This window comes from Strongylocentrotus purpuratus, unplaced genomic scaffold (assembly GCF_000002235.5).
Source record: "Strongylocentrotus purpuratus isolate Spur 01 unplaced genomic scaffold, Spur_5.0 spur5_scaffold_3, whole genome shotgun sequence".
NCBI lineage: Eukaryota > Metazoa > Echinodermata > Echinoidea > Camarodonta > Strongylocentrotidae > Strongylocentrotus > Strongylocentrotus purpuratus.
The window spans coordinates 33,691,233-33,707,307 of NW_022145609.1; the positions used below are offsets into that span (position 1 = coordinate 33,691,233).

Consider the following 16,075-nt stretch of genomic DNA (forward strand, 5'->3'; position numbering starts at 1 on the left):
GTTTGTGATTGACAATGAAGCACACTTCTTGATGTTGAATCCCATCAGCCATTTAGTAGACCAGTCTGCAAGAACATGGAGATCTTCTTGCAGTATATGAGTGTCTGAGGGAGAGTCGATACGCCGGTAGATGACACTGTCATCTGCAAATAGACGCATTGTGGACTTGATGTTGAGTTTGATGTCATTGATGTACAGCAGGAAAAGTACGGGGCCGATGACAGAACCCTGCGGTACTCCTGAAGTAACAGGCATCCATGCTGAGCGAGCACCATTGACGACGACAGCTTGATGTCTATTCGCTAGGAGTGACATAGTCCAGCGGAGAGAGTCTCCCCTGATTCCGTAGTAATGTAGTTTGGATCTAAGGTGTGGATGTGGTACGCGATCAAACGCTTTTTGGAAGTCGAGAAAGACGATATCAGTTTGGCCTCTAGATTGAAGAGAGGATGACCAATCATCGGTAGCTGTGACAAGTTGTGTTGTTGTCGAAAGATTCTGTCTGAAACCATGCTGTTCATCAATGAGTATGTTGTTAGCTGCAAGATGTTTAGAAATGTGGCTAAGCATAATATGTTCCATCACCTTACTGCAGATACACGTCAGCGATATAGGTCTGTAGTTACCTGGGCAACATTTATCTCCTGCCTTATGAATAGGGGCTACAAGTGCACGTTTCCAGTCCAAAGGCACTTCTCCGGTATTGTAACTCTGTTGAAACAGAAATGACAATGCAGGGGCTATCTCGTGTGCTAGCATCTTCAGAAGTCTTGGATGTATCTCATCTGGGCCACTGGCTTTGGATGGATTCAGTTGATGCAGTTGCTTAACTACACCAGACCGGTGGATGTGGAGATGCCCTATGTCATTGTATAGGGAGGGCCGGTTTATGCAAACTTGATCCACGTTGCTCTTGGTGAAGGTAGAATGAAAGTAATTATTCAAACATTCAGCCTTGTCCTTGTTTGTGATATGGAGCTTGTTATCATTTCTCAAGGGTGGTATACCAAAGTTTTCAGATCGACGCTGTTTTACATATGACCAGAAAGCCTTGGGGTTCGCATATAGGCTCTCACCTATTATGTTGCAGACGTAATTGTGATGAGCTTGGCGGACACGTTTGGTCAGTTCGTTTCGAAGCTGCCTGTAGGCCTTCCAATTGGATGCACTAGGCTGACTTCGTGCCCTCTTGAACAAACGATCCCGCTTCCTCATTTGCCTTTTGTGGGAAATGGTGATCCAAGGCAAGTTGCGTCTGGCTCTTGACATCTTGGATGGGATGAATTCATCCTTGCACTTGTTGATGAGTGATGTGATACAGGTCCAGTTTTCATCAACTGACTTCAGCTCTGGTGAAGATGATAGAAAATCCATTGAGAATTTCGCAACAGCCTTGCGGAGTTTCTGAAGATCAGCTTTGTGGAATTGGTAGATTTTTCTTGGCGGAATGCGGCAAGTTCTTGGATTCCCCGAGATCGAAAAAGCAACGATGTTATGGTCCGATATTCCTGGATGGACACAGACATCGGACACCAGTGTTGGATTTGACGCAAGAAGAAGATCAAGTGTATTCTCAGATGCAGGGCGGGTAACTTCATTAACAAACTGGAGAAGAGAGTTCTCTAGCAGGATATCAAGGAGGAGTTGGTGGATGCTAGTGCGATTGCTGTTTTTAACAATGCATTCCTTCCAATCGATATCTGGTAGGTTAAAGTCCCCGCCGATTATAATATTTGGATGATTGCGTCGGTGTCTAGACATCAATGTGGCAATTGAGTTGCGTAGTTCTTCGAGTCCTTGTTCTCGGCCAGAAGGAGGGCGGCAATAGCTTGCAATGAAGAGAGGCTTGGCATTTGTGAATTGAAGGTGACACCATACTAGCTCGCAGTCTGTGTCAAACTTTGGACAATTTGACACGATGAGGGAGTTGTGAACAGCTACAAAAACTCCTCCGCCATGTTCATTTCTGTCCTTTCGAAAAACATTGTAAGAGCTAGGAAAGACGCTATATGTCGGGCAGGTGCCGTCTAGCTTCGATTCACAACCAAGTATGATATCAGGTCTGTGGTGATCGATCAGGGCCTGAAATTGGGACTGTTTCGTAAAACTCTTGAGGCCATTGCAGTTAATTATGACTGCTTTCAATGCCTTCCTTCTATTTTTCCTTGGTGAAGAGAACTTTAAAAACTAAATATCCTTTCCAACTTTGGTAAAAAAAGGTGACAGAGAATAAACATGTGTTGCTCTTCAAGTTTGCTACATCATTTCCTTTAAAACGCCGCTTTACTTTTGTTTCCTTTTACAGATGACGAAGCACCTACTCTGAATTGTTCAGATATCACTTCCACGACGGATTTTGGACTAAATTCATCGTCGGACGTTGATATCATGCCATATGCAACTGACAATGTTGATACAGATCCCAATGTGACTTGTTTCCATTCATCTAAACATGACTTCCTGATCGGCATCACAACTGTAAACTGCTCGTCTACAGATAACGCTGAAAACACTGGCAATTGCACTTTCTTAGTTACAGTCACAGGTAAAACTATATAAGTTCTTTAAAAACTAAATATCCTTTCCAACTTTGGAGAAAAAGGTGACAGAGAATAAACATGTGTGGCTCTTCAAGTTTGCTTCATCATTTCCTTTAAAACCCCGCTTTACTTTTGTTTCCTTTAACAGATGACGAAGCACCTACTCTGAATTGTTCAGATATCACTTCCACGACGGATTTGGGACTAAATTCATCGTCGGACGTTGATGTCATGCCATATGCAACTGACAATGCTGATGCAGATCCCAATGTTACTTGTTCCCATTCATCTAAACATGAATTCCTGATCGGCATCACAACTGTAACCTGCTCGTCTACAGATAACGCTGAAAACACTGGCAATTGCACTTTCTTAGTTACAGTCACAGGTAATACTATATAAGTTCCTTTAAAAACTAAATATCCTTTCCAACTTTGGTTTAAAAAAGGTGACAGAGAATAAACATGTGTTGCTCTTCAAGTTTGCTACATCATTTCCTTTAAAACGCCGCTTTACTTTTGTTTCCTTTTACAGATGACGAAGCACCTACTCTGACTTGTTCAGATATCACTTCCACGACGGATTTGGGACTAAATTCATCGTCGGACGTTGATATCATGCCATATGCAACTGACAATGTTGATACAGATCCAAATGTGACTTGTTCCCATTCATCTAAACATGACTTCCTGATCGGCATCACAACTGTAAACTGCTCGTCTACAGATAACGCTGAAAACACTGGCAATTGCACTTTGTTAGTTACAGTCACAGGTAAAACTATATAAGTACTTTAAAAACTAAATATCCTTTCCAACTTTGGTTAAAAAAAAGGTGACAGAGAATAAACATGTGTTGCTCTTTAAGTTTTCTACGTCATTTCCTTTAAAACGCCACTTTACTTTTGTTTCCTTTTACAGATGACGAAGCACCTACTCTAAATTGTTCAGATATCACTTCCACGACGGATTTGGGACTAAATTCATCGTCGGACGTTGATATCATGCCATATCCAACTGACAATGTTGATACAGATCCCAATGTGACTTGTTCCCATTCATCCAAACATAAATTCCTGATCGGCATCACAACTGTAACCTGCTCGTCTACAGATAACGCTGAAAACACTGGCAATTGCACTTTCTTAGTTACAGTCAAAGGTATTACTATATACGTTCTTTTAAAAACTAAATATCCTTTCCAACTTTGAAGAAAAAGGTGACAGAGAATAAACATGTGTTGCTCTTCAAGTTCTCTACGTCATTTTCTTTAAAACGCCGGCGTTGATATCATGCCATATGCAACTGACAATGCTGATGCAGATCCCAATGTTACTTGTTCCCATTCATCTAAACATAAATTCCTGATCGGCATCACAACTGTAAACTGTTCGTGTACAGATAATGCTGAAAACACTGGCAATTGCACTTTCTTAGTTACAGTCACAGGTAAAACTATATAAGTTCTTTAAAAACTAAATATCCTTTCCAAATTTGGTAAAAAGGTGACAGAGAATAAACATGTCTTGCTCTTCAAGTTTGCTACATCATTTCCTTTAAAACGCCGCTTTTCTTTTGTTTCCTTTTACAGATGACGAAGCACCTACTCTAAATTGTTCAGATATCACTTCCACGACGGATTTGGGACTAAATTCATCGTCGGACGTTGATGTCATGCCATATGCAACTGACAATGCTGATGCAGATCCCAATGTTACTTGTTCCCATTCATCTAAACATGACTTCCTGATCGGCATCACAACTGTAACCTGCTCGTCTACAGATAACGCTGAAAACACTGGCAATTGCACTTTCTTAGTTAAAGTTACAGGTAAAACTATATAAGTTCTTTAAAAACTAAATATCCTTTCAAACTTTGGTAAAAAAAGGTGACAGATAATAAACATATGTTGCTCTTTAAGTTTGCTACATCATTTCCTTTAAAACGCCTCTTTACTTTTGTTTGTTTTTACAGATGACGAATCACCTACTCTGAATTGTTCAGATATCACTTCCACGACGGATTTGGGACTAAATTCATCGTCGGACGTTGATATCATGCCATATGCAACTGACAATGTTGATACAGATCCCAATGTGACTTGTTCCCATTCATCTAAACATGAATTCCTGATCGGCATCACAACTGTAACCTGCTCGTCTACAGATAACGCTGAAAACACTGGCAATTGCACTTTCTTAGTTATAGTCACAGGTATTACTATATACGTTCTTTTAAAATCTAAATATCCTTTCCAACTTTGGAGAAAAAGGTGACAGAGAATAAACATGTGTTGCTCTTCAAGTTCTCTACGTCATTTTCTTTATTACGCCGGCGTTGATATCATGCCATATGCAACTGACAATGTTGATACAGATCCCAATGTGACTTGTTCCCATTCATCTAAACATGAATTCCTGATCGGCATCACAACTGTAACCTGCTCGTCTACAGATAACGCTGAAAACACTGGCAATTGCACTTTCTTAGTTACAGTCAAAGGTATTACTATATACGTTCTTTTAAAAACTAAATATCCTTTCCAACTTTGAAGAAAAAGGTGACAGAGAATAAACATGTGTTGCTCTTCAAGTTCTCTACGTCATTTTCTTTAAAACGCCGGCGTTGATATCATGCCATATGCAACTGACAATGCTGATGCAGATCCCAATGTTACTTGTTCCCATTCATCTAAACATAAATTCCTGATCGGCATCACAACTGTAAACTGTTCGTGTACAGATAATGCTGAAAACACTGGCAATTGCACTTTCTTAGTTACAGTCACAGGTAAAACTATATAAGTTCTTTAAAAACTAAATATCCTTTCAAACTTTGGTAAAAAAAGGTGACAGATAATAAACATATGTTGCTCTTTAAGTTTGCTACATCATTTCCTTTAAAACGCCTCTTTACTTTTGTTTGTTTTTACAGATGACGAATCACCTACTCTGAATTGTTCAGATATCACTTCCACGACGGATTTGGGACTAAATTCATCGTCGGACGTTGATATCATGCCATATGCAACTGACAATGTTGATACAGATCCCAATGTGACTTGTTCCCATTCATCTAAACATGAATTCCTGATCGGCATCACAACTGTAACCTGCTCGTCTACAGATAACGCTGAAAACACTGGCAATTGCACTTTCTTAGTTATAGTCACAGGTATTACTATATACGTTCTTTTAAAATCTAAATATCCTTTCCAACTTTGGAGAAAAAGGTGACAGAGAATAAACATGTGTTGCTCTTCAAGTTCTCTACGTCATTTTCTTTAAAACGCCGGCGTTGATATCATGCCATATGCAACTGACAATGTTGATACAGATCCTAATGTGACTTGTTCCCATTCATCTAAACATAAATTCCTGATCGGCATCACAACTGTAAACTGTTCGTGTACAGATAATGCTGAAAACACTGGCAATTGCACTTTCTTAGTTACAGTCACAGGTAAAACTATATAAGTTCTTTAAAAACTAAATATCCTTTCCAAATTTGGTAAAAAGGTGACAGAGAATAAACATGTCTTGCTCTTCAAGTTTGCTACATCATTTCCTTTAAAACGCCGCTTTTCTTTTGTTTCCTTTTATAGATGACGAAGCACCTACTCTAAATTGTTCAGATATTACTCCCACGACGGATTTGGGACTAAATTCATCATCGGACGTTGATATCATGCCATATGCAACTGACAATGCTGATGCAGATCCCAATGTGACATGTTCCCATTCGTCTGACCATGAATTCCTGATCGGCATCACAATTGTAACCTGCTCGTCTACAGATAACGCTGAAAACACTGGCAATTGCACTTTCTTAGTTACAGTCACAGGTAAAACTATATAAGTTCCTTTAAAAACTAAATATCCTTTCCAACTTTGGTAAAAATAAAAGGTGACAGACAATAAACATGTGTTGCTCTTCAAGTTTTCTACGTCATTTCCTTTAAAACGCCACTTTACTTTTGTTTCCTTTTACAGATGACGAAGCACCTACTCTGAATTGTTCAGATATCACTTCCACGACGGATTTGGGACTAAATTCATCGTCGGACGTTGATATCATGCCATATGCAACTGACAATGCTGATGCAGATCCCAATGTTACTTGTTCCCATTCATCTAAACATGAATTCCTGATCGGCATTACAACTCTAACCTGCTCGTCTACAGATAACGCTGAAAACACTGGCAATTGCACTTTCTTAGTTACAGTCACAGGTATTACTATATAAGTTCTTTTAAAAACTAAATATCCTTTCCAACTTTGGAGAAAAAGGTGACAGAGAATAAACATGTGTTGCTCTTCAAGTTCTCTACGTCATTTTCTTTAAAACGCCGACGTTGATATCATGCCATATGCAACTGACAATGTTGATACAGATCCCAACGTGACTTGTTCCCATTCATCTAAACATGAATTCCTGATCGGCATCACAACTGTAAACTGCTCGTGTACAGATAACGCTGAAAACACTGGCAATTGCACTTTCTTAGTTACAGTCACAGGTAAAACTATATAAGTTCTTTAAAAACTAAATATCCTTTCCAACTTTGGAGAAAAAGGTGACAGAGAATAAACATGTGTGGCTCTTCAAGTTTGCTTCATCATTTCCTTTAAAACCCCGCTTTACTTTTGTTTCCTTTAACAGATGACGAAGCACCTACTCTGAATTGTTCCGATATCACTTCCACGACGGATTTGGGACTAAATTCATCGTCGGACGTTGATGTCATGCCATATGCAACTGACAATGCTGATGCAGATCCCAATGTTACTTGTTCCCATTCATCTAAACATGAATTCCTGATCGGCATCACAACTGTAACCTGCTCGTCTACAGATAACGCTGAAAACACTGGCAATTGCACTTTCTTAGTTACAGTCACAGGTAATACTATATAAGTTCCTTTAAAAACTAAATATCCTTTCCAACTTTGGTAAAAAAAAGGTGACAGAGAATAAACATGTGTTGCTCTTCAAGTTTGCTACATCATTTCCTTTAAAACGCCGCTTTACTTTTGTTTCCTTTTACAGATGACGAAGCACCTACTCTGACTTGTTCAGATATCACTTCCACGACGGATTTGGGACTAAATTCATCGTCGGACGTTGATATCATGCCATATGCAACTGACAATGTTGATACAGATCCAAATGTGACTTGTTCCCATTCATCTAAACATGACTTCCTGATCGGCATCACAACTGTAAACTGCTCGTCTACAGATAACGCTGAAAACACTGGCAATTGCACTTTGTTAGTTACAGTCACAGGTAAAACTATATAAGTACTTTAAAAACTAAATATCCTTTCCAACTTTGGTTAAAAAAAAGGTGACAGAGAATAAACATGTGTTGCTCTTTAAGTTTTCTACGTCATTTCCTTTAAAACGCCACTTTACTTTTGTTTCCTTTTACAGATGACGAAGCACCTACTCTAAATTGTTCAGATATCACTTCCACGACGGATTTGGGACTAAATTCATCGTCGGACGTTGATATCATGCCATATCCAACTGACAATGTTGATACAGATCCCAATGTGACTTGTTCCCATTCATCTAAACATAAATTCCTGATCGGCATCACAACTGTAACCTGCTCGTCTACAGATAACGCTGAAAACACTGGCAATTGCACTTTCTTAGTTACAGTCAAAGGTATTACTATATACGTTCTTTTAAAAACTAAATATCCTTTCCAACTTTGAAGAAAAAGGTGACAGAGAATAAACATGTGTTGCTCTTCAAGTTCTCTACGTCATTTTCTTTAAAACGCCGGCGTTGATATCATGCCATATGCAACTGACAATGCTGATGCAGATCCCAATGTTACTTGTTCCCATTCATCTAAACATAAATTCCTGATCGGCATCACAACTGTAAACTGTTCGTGTACAGATAATGCTGAAAACACTGGCAATTGCACTTTCTTAGTTACAGTCACAGGTAAAACTATATAAGTTCTTTAAAAACTAAATATCCTTTCCAAATTTGGTAAAAAGGTGACAGAGAATAAACATGTCTTGCTCTTCAAGTTTGCTACATCATTTCCTTTAAAACGCCGCTTTTCTTTTGTTTCCTTTTACAGATGACGAAGCACCTACTCTAAATTGTTCAGATATCACTTCCACGACGGATTTGGGACTAAATTCATCGTCGGACGTTGATGTCATGCCATATGCAACTGACAATGCTGATGCAGATCCCAATGTTACTTGTTCCCATTCATCTAAACATGAATTCCTGATCGGCATCACAACTGTAACCTGCTCGTCTACAGATAACGCTGAAAACACTGGCAATTGCACTTTCTTAGTTAAAGTTACAGGTAAAACTATATAAGTTCTTTAAAAACTAAATATCCTTTCAAACTTTGGTAAAAAAAGGTGACAGATAATAAACATATGTTGCTCTTTAAGTATGCTACATCATTTCCTTTAAAACGCCTCTTTACTTTTGTTTGTTTTTACAGATGACGAATCACCTACTCTGAATTGTTCAGATATCACTTCCACGACGGATTTGGGACTAAATTCATCGTCGGACGTTGATATCATGCCATATGCAACTGACAATGTTGATACAGATCCCAATGTGACTTGTTCCCATTCATCTAAACATGAATTCCTGATCGGCATCACAACTGTAACCTGCTCGTCTACAGATAACGCTGAAAACACTGGCAATTGCACTTTCTTAGTTATAGTCACAGGTATTACTATATACGTTCTTTTAAAATCTAAATATCCTTTCCAACTTTGGAGAAAAAGGTGACAGAGAATAAACATGTGTTGCTCTTCAAGTTCTCTACGTCATTTTCTTTAAAACGCCGGCGTTGATATCATGCCATATGCAACTGACAATGTTGATACAGATCCCAATGTGACTTGTTCCCATTCATCTAAACATGAATTCCTGATCGGCATCACAACTGTAACCTGCTCGTCTACATATAACGCTGAAAACACTGGCAATTGCACTTTCTTAGTTACAGTCAAAGGTATTACTATATACGTTCTTTTAAAAACTAAATATCCTTTCCAACTTTGAAGAAAAAGGTGACAGAGAATAAACATGTGTTGCTCTTCAAGTTCTCTACGTCATTTTCTTTAAAACGCCGGCGTTGATATCATGCCATATGCAACTGACAATGCTGATGCAGATCCCAATGTTACTTGTTCCCATTCATCTACACATAAATTCCTGATCGGCATCACAACTGTAAACTGTTCGTGTACAGATAATGCTGAAAACACTGGCAATTGCACTTTCTTAGTTACAGTCACAGGTAAAACTATATAAGTTCTTTAAAAACTAAATATCCTTTCAAACTTTGGTAAAAAAAGGTGACAGATAATAAACATATGTTGCTCTTTAAGTTTGCTACATCATTTCCTTTAAAACGCCTCTTTACTTTTGTTTGTTTTTACAGATGACGAATCACCTACTCTGAATTGTTCAGATATCACTTCCACGACGGATTTGGGACTAAATTCATCGTCGGACGTTGATATCATGCCATATGCAACTGACAATGTTGATACAGATCCCAATGTGACTTGTTCCCATTCATCTAAACATGAATTCCTGATCGGCATCACAACTGTAACCTGCTCGTCTACAGATAACGCTGAAAACACTGGCAATTGCACTTTATTAGTTATAGTCACAGGTATTACTATATACGTTCTTTTAAAATCTAAATATCCTTTCCAACTTTGGAGAAAAAGGTGACAGAGAATAAACATGTGTTGCTCTTCAAGTTCTCTACGTCATTTTCTTTAAAACGCCGGCGTTGATATCATGCCATATGCAACTGACAATGTTGATACAGATCCCAATGTGACTTGTTCCCATTCATCTAAACATGAATTCCTGATCGGCATCACAACTGTAACCTGCTCGTCTACATATAACGCTGAAAACACTGGCAATTGCACTTTCTTAGTTACAGTCAAAGGTATTACTATATACGTTCTTTTAAAAACTAAATATCCTTTCCAACTTTGAAGAAAAAGGTGACAGAGAATAAACATGTGTTGCTCTTCAAGTTCTCTACGTCATTTTCTTTAAAACGCCGGCGTTGATATCATGCCATATGCAACTGACAATGCTGATGCAGATCCCAATGTTACTTGTTCCCATTCATCTAAACATAAATTCCTGATCGGCATCACAACTGTAAACTGTTCGTGTACAGATAATGCTGAAAACACTGGCAATTGCACTTTCTTAGTTACAGTCACAGGTAAAACTATATAAGTTCTTTAAAAACTAAATATCCTTTCAAACTTTGGTAAAAAAAGGTGACAGATAATAAACATATGTTGCTCTTTAAGTTTGCTACATCATTTCCTTTAAAACGCCTCTTTACTTTTGTTTGTTTTTACAGATGACGAATCACCTACTCTGAATTGTTCAGATATCACTTCCACGACGGATTTGGGACTAAATTCATCGTCGGACGTTGATATCATGCCATATGCAACTGACAATGTTGATACAGATCCCAATGTGACTTGTTCCCATTCATCTAAACATGAATTCCTGATCGGCATCACAACTGTAACCTGCTCGTCTACAGATAACGCTGAAAACACTGGCAATTGCACTTTATTAGTTATAGTCACAGGTATTACTATATACGTTCTTTTAAAATCTAAATATCCTTTCCAACTTTGGAGAAAAAGGTGACAGAGAATAAACATGTGTTGCTCTTCAAGTTCTCTACGTCATTTTCTTTAAAACGCCGGCGTTGATATCATGCCATATGCAACTGACAATGTTGATACAGATCCTAATGTGACTTGTTCCCATTCATCTAAACATTAATTCCTGATCGGCATCACAACTGTAAACTGCTCGTCTACAGATAATGCTGAAAACACTGGCAATTGCACTTTCTTAGTTACAGTCACAGGTAAAACTATATAAGTTCTTTAAAAACTAAATATCCTTTCCAAATTTGGTAAAAAGGTGACAGAGAACAAACATGTCTTGCTCTTCAAGTTTGCTACATCATTTCCTTTAAAACGCCGCTTTTCTTTTGTTTCCTTTTATAGATGACGAAGCACCTACTCTAAATTGTTCAGATATTACTCCCACGACGGATTTGGGACTAAATTCATCATCGGACGTTGATATCATGCCATATGCAACTGACAATGCTGATGCAGATCCCAATGTGACATGTTCCCATTCGTCTGACCATGAATTCCTGATCGGCATCACAATTGTAACCTGCTCGTCTACAGATAACGCTGAAAACACTGGCAATTGCACTTTCTTAGTTACAGTCACAGGTAAAACTATATAAGTTCCTTTAAAAACTAAATATCCTTTCCAACTTTGGTAAAAATAAAAGGTGACAGACAATAAACATGTGTTGCTCTTCAAGTTTTCTACGTCATTTCCTTTAAAACGCCACTTTACTTTTGTTTCCTTTTACAGATGACGAAGCACCTACTCTGAATTGTTCAGATATCACTTCCACGACGGATTTGGGACTAAATTCATCGTCGGACGTTGATATCATGCCATATGCAACTGACAATGCTGATGCAGATCCCAATGTTACTTGTTCCCATTCATCTAAACATGAATTCCTGATCGGCATTACAACTGTAACCTGCTCGTCTACAGATAACGCTGAAAACACTGGCAATTGCACTTTCTTAGTTACAGTCACAGGTATTACTATATAAGTTCTTTTAAAAACTAAATATCCTTTCCAACTTTGGAGAAAAAGGTGACAGAGAATAAACATGTGTTGCTCTTCAAGTTCTCTACGTCATTTTCTTTAAAACGCCGACGTTGATATCATGCCATATGCAACTGACAATGTTGATACAGATCCCAACGTGACTTGTTCCCATTCATCTAAACATGAATTCCTGATCGGCATCACAACTGTAAACTGCTCGTCTACAGATAACGCTGAAAACACTGGCAATTGCACTTTCTTAGTAACAGTCACATGTAAAACTATATAAGTTCTTTAAAAACTAAATATCCTTTCCAACTTTGGTAAAAAAAGGTGACAGAGAATAAACATGTCTTGCTCTTCAAGTTTTCTACATCATTTCCTTTAAAACGCCGCTTTACTTTTGTTTCCTTTTACAGATGACGAAGCACCTACTCTGAATTGTTCCGATATCACTTCCACGACGGATTTGGGACTAAATTCATCGTCGCACGTTGATATCATGCCATATGCAACTGACAATGCTGATGCAGATCCCAATGTGACTTGTTCCCATTCATCTGACCATGAATTCCTGATCGGCATTACAACTGTAACCTGCTCGTCTACAGATAACGCTGAAAACACTGGCAATTGCACTTTCTTAGTTACAGTCACAGGTATTACTATATAAGTTCTTTTAAAAACTAAATATCCTTTCCAACTTTGGAGAAAAAGGTGACAGAGAATAAACATGTGTTGCTCTTCAAGTTCTCTACGTCATTTTCTTTAAAACGCCGACGTTGATATCATGCCATATGCAACTGACAATGTTGATACAGATCCCAACGTGACTTGTTCCCATTCATCTAAACATGAATTCCTGATCGGCATCACAACTGTAAACTGCTCGTCTACAGATAACGCTGAAAACACTGGCAATTGCACTTTCTTAGTTACAGTCACATGTACTACTATATAAGTTCTTTTAAAAACTAAATATCCTTTCCAACTTTGGAGAAAAAGGTGACAGAGAATAAACATGTCTTGCTCTTCAAGTTTTCTACGTCATTTCCTTTAAAACGCCGCTTTACTTTTGTTTCCTTTTACAGATGACGAAGCACCTACTCTAAATTGTTCAGATATCACTTCCACGACGGATTTGGGACTAAATTCATCGTCGGACGTTGATATCATGCCATATGCAACTGACAATGTTGATACAGATCCTAATGTGACTTGTTCCCATTCATCTAAACATGAATTCCTGATCGGCATCACAACTGTAAACTGCTTGTCTACAGATAACGCTGAAAACACTGGCAATTGCACTTTCTTAGTTACAGTCACAGGTAAAACTATATAAGTTCTTTAAAAACTAAATATCCTTTCCTACTTTGGTAAAAAGGTGAATGAGAATAAACATGTGTTGCTCTTTAAGTTTGCTACATCATTTCCTTTAAAACGCCGCTTTACTTTTGTTTCCTTTTACAGATGACGAAGCACCTACTCTAAATTGTTCAGATATCACTTCCACGACGGATTTGGGACTAAATTCATCGTCGCACGTTGATATCATGCCATATGCAACTGACAATGCTGATGCAGATCCCAATGTGACTTGTTCCCATTCATCTGACCATGAATTCCTGATCGGCATCACAACTGTAACCTGCTCGTCTACAGATAACGCTGAAAACACTGGCAATTGCACTTTCTTAGTTACAGTCACAGGTAAAACTATATAAGTTCCTCTAAAAACTAAATATCCTTTCCAACTTTGGAGAAAAAGGTGACAGAGAATAAACATGTCTTGCTCTTTAAGTTTTCTACGTCATTTCCTTTAAAACGCCGCTTTACTTTTGTTTCCTTTTACAGATGACGAAGCACCTACTCTGAATTGTTCAGATATCACTTCCACGACGGATTTGGGACTAAATTCATCGTCGGACGTTGATATCATGCCATATGCAACTGACAATGTTGATACAGATTCTAATGTGACTTGTTCCTATTCATCTAAACATGAATTCCTGATCGGCATCACAACTGTAAACTGCTCGTCTACAGATAACGCTGAAAACACTGGCAATTGCACTTTCTTAGTTACAGTCACAGGTAAAACTATATAAGTTCTTTAAAAACTAAATATCCTTTCCAACTTTGGCAAAAAAAAGGTGACAGATAATAAACATGTGTTGCTCTTTAAGTTTGCTACATCATTTCCTTTAAAACGCCGCTTTACTTTTGTTTGTTTTTACAGATGACGAAGCACCTACTCTGAATTGTTCAGATATCACTTCCACGACGGATTTGGGACTAAATTCATCGTCGGACGTTGATATCATGCCATATGCAACTGACAATGCTGATGCAGATCCCAATGTGACATGTTCCCATTCGTCTGACCATGAATTCCTGATCGGCATCACAATTGTAACCTGCTCGTCTACAGATAACGCTGAAAACACTGGCAATTGCACTTTCTTAGTTACAGTTACAGGTAATACTATATAAGTTCCTCTAAAAACTAAATATCCTTTCCAACTTTGGAGAAAAAGGTGACAGAGAATAAACATGTCTTGCTCTTTAAGTTTGCTACATCATTTCCTTTAAAACGCCGCTTTACTTTTGTTTCCTTTTACAGATGACGAAGCACCTACTCTGAATTGTTCAGATATCACTTCCACGACGGATTTTGGACTAAATTCATCGTCGCACGTTGATATAATGCCATATGCAACTGACAATGCTGATGCAGATCCCAATGTGACTTGTTCCCATTCATCTGACCATGAATTCCTGATCGGCATCACAACTGTAACCTGCTCGTCTACAGATAACGCTGAAAACACTGGCAATTGCACTTTCTTAGTTACAGTCACAGGTAAAACTATATAAGTTCCTCTAAAAACTAAATATCCTTTCCAACTTTGGAGAAAAAGGTGACAGAGAATAAACATGTCTTGCTCTTTAAGTTTTCTACGTCATTTCCTTTAAAACGCCGCTTTACTTTTGTTTCCTTTTACAGATGACGAAGCACCTACTCTGAATTGTTCAGATATCACTTCCACGACGGATTTGGGACTAAATTCATCGTCGGACGTTGATATTGTCACGCAGTTTGGTTAAGATATTTGATGTAATATTATGTATATATTTTATTCCATGCTTTAGTCTACTTTACAACTATCCATGATTATTGTACCAGTCTGTGTTAAGGATGTCTTGCTATAATAACGCTATTACAAATCCAGCCAGCTCGATCCCAATTGCTTTGCCTACAGCGGAGTTCTATTCTCTCCTCACTTTGACCTTGCATTCACTTTCAGAACTTTCATTCTCTCCCTTCTCACTTTGACTTTGCCTGACTTTCAGAACTTTCACTCTGTCCCTTCTCACTTTGACTTTTCCTGACTTTCAGAGCTCTCGCTCTTTCCCTTCTCTCTTGTTTGCCCGAAACTCTCATTTCAACCTTGCACTGTCCTTCAGCCCTTTCAGCTTGCTTCTTGTCTTGACTTTCTCCTGTCCTTGTATCCTCTCTCTCAATATGACTTTGAGCTCTCTATTTATGTGCTCAATGACGCCCTTCTCCTAAATACTCCGCAGCGCGATACTTGTGACTTACATGACTGGTCTTTCTCCATCTCTCTCGAAGGGTATATAAGACAGACTGCATTCGTATCTTAGGCAGTTAGGAGCGAAGAATCTGTCAGTGAAGAGTGAAACTAGTGAGCTGTCGAGAGTTAATTGTGTCAGTTAGTGTGACAAGCCTGTCATCACAGTGTTTGAAGCGAGAGTACTTTACGAATGGGATAGAGAGCCAACCAGTTCAG

At 38.4% G+C, this 16,075-nt stretch overlaps 1 protein-coding gene across 1 annotated transcript; it reads left to right on the forward strand.

The window, feature by feature from the left end:
• The first annotated feature begins 2,131 nt into the window (after nt 1–2,131).
• On the forward strand, nt 2,132–15,371 carry LOC105440998. Its single transcript, XM_030995904.1, has 15 exons — nt 2,132–2,168; nt 2,689–2,928; nt 3,461–3,700; nt 4,515–4,754; nt 5,475–5,714; nt 6,533–6,772; nt 7,204–7,443; nt 9,030–9,269; nt 9,990–10,229; nt 10,950–11,189; nt 12,008–12,247; nt 12,680–12,919; nt 13,734–13,973; nt 14,503–14,742; nt 15,271–15,371. Exons 1-15 carry the CDS (start codon nt 2,132–2,134, stop codon nt 15,369–15,371), a joined length of 3,258 nt encoding a protein of 1,085 aa, XP_030851764.1.
• The last annotated feature ends 704 nt before the right edge of the window (nt 15,372–16,075 follow it).

Coding starts and splice junctions, on each gene's coding strand:
- LOC105440998 (XM_030995904.1), top strand. CDS start 2,132: ATGACTGCTTTCAATGCCTTCCTTCTATTTTTCCTTG. Junction 2,169..2,688: donor CTTCCTTCTATTTTTCCTTG/GTGAAGAGAACT, acceptor TTCCTTTAACAG/ATGACGAAGCACCTACTCTG. Junction 12,248..12,679: donor TTTCTTAGTTACAGTCACAG/GTATTACTATAT, acceptor TTCCTTTTACAG/ATGACGAAGCACCTACTCTG.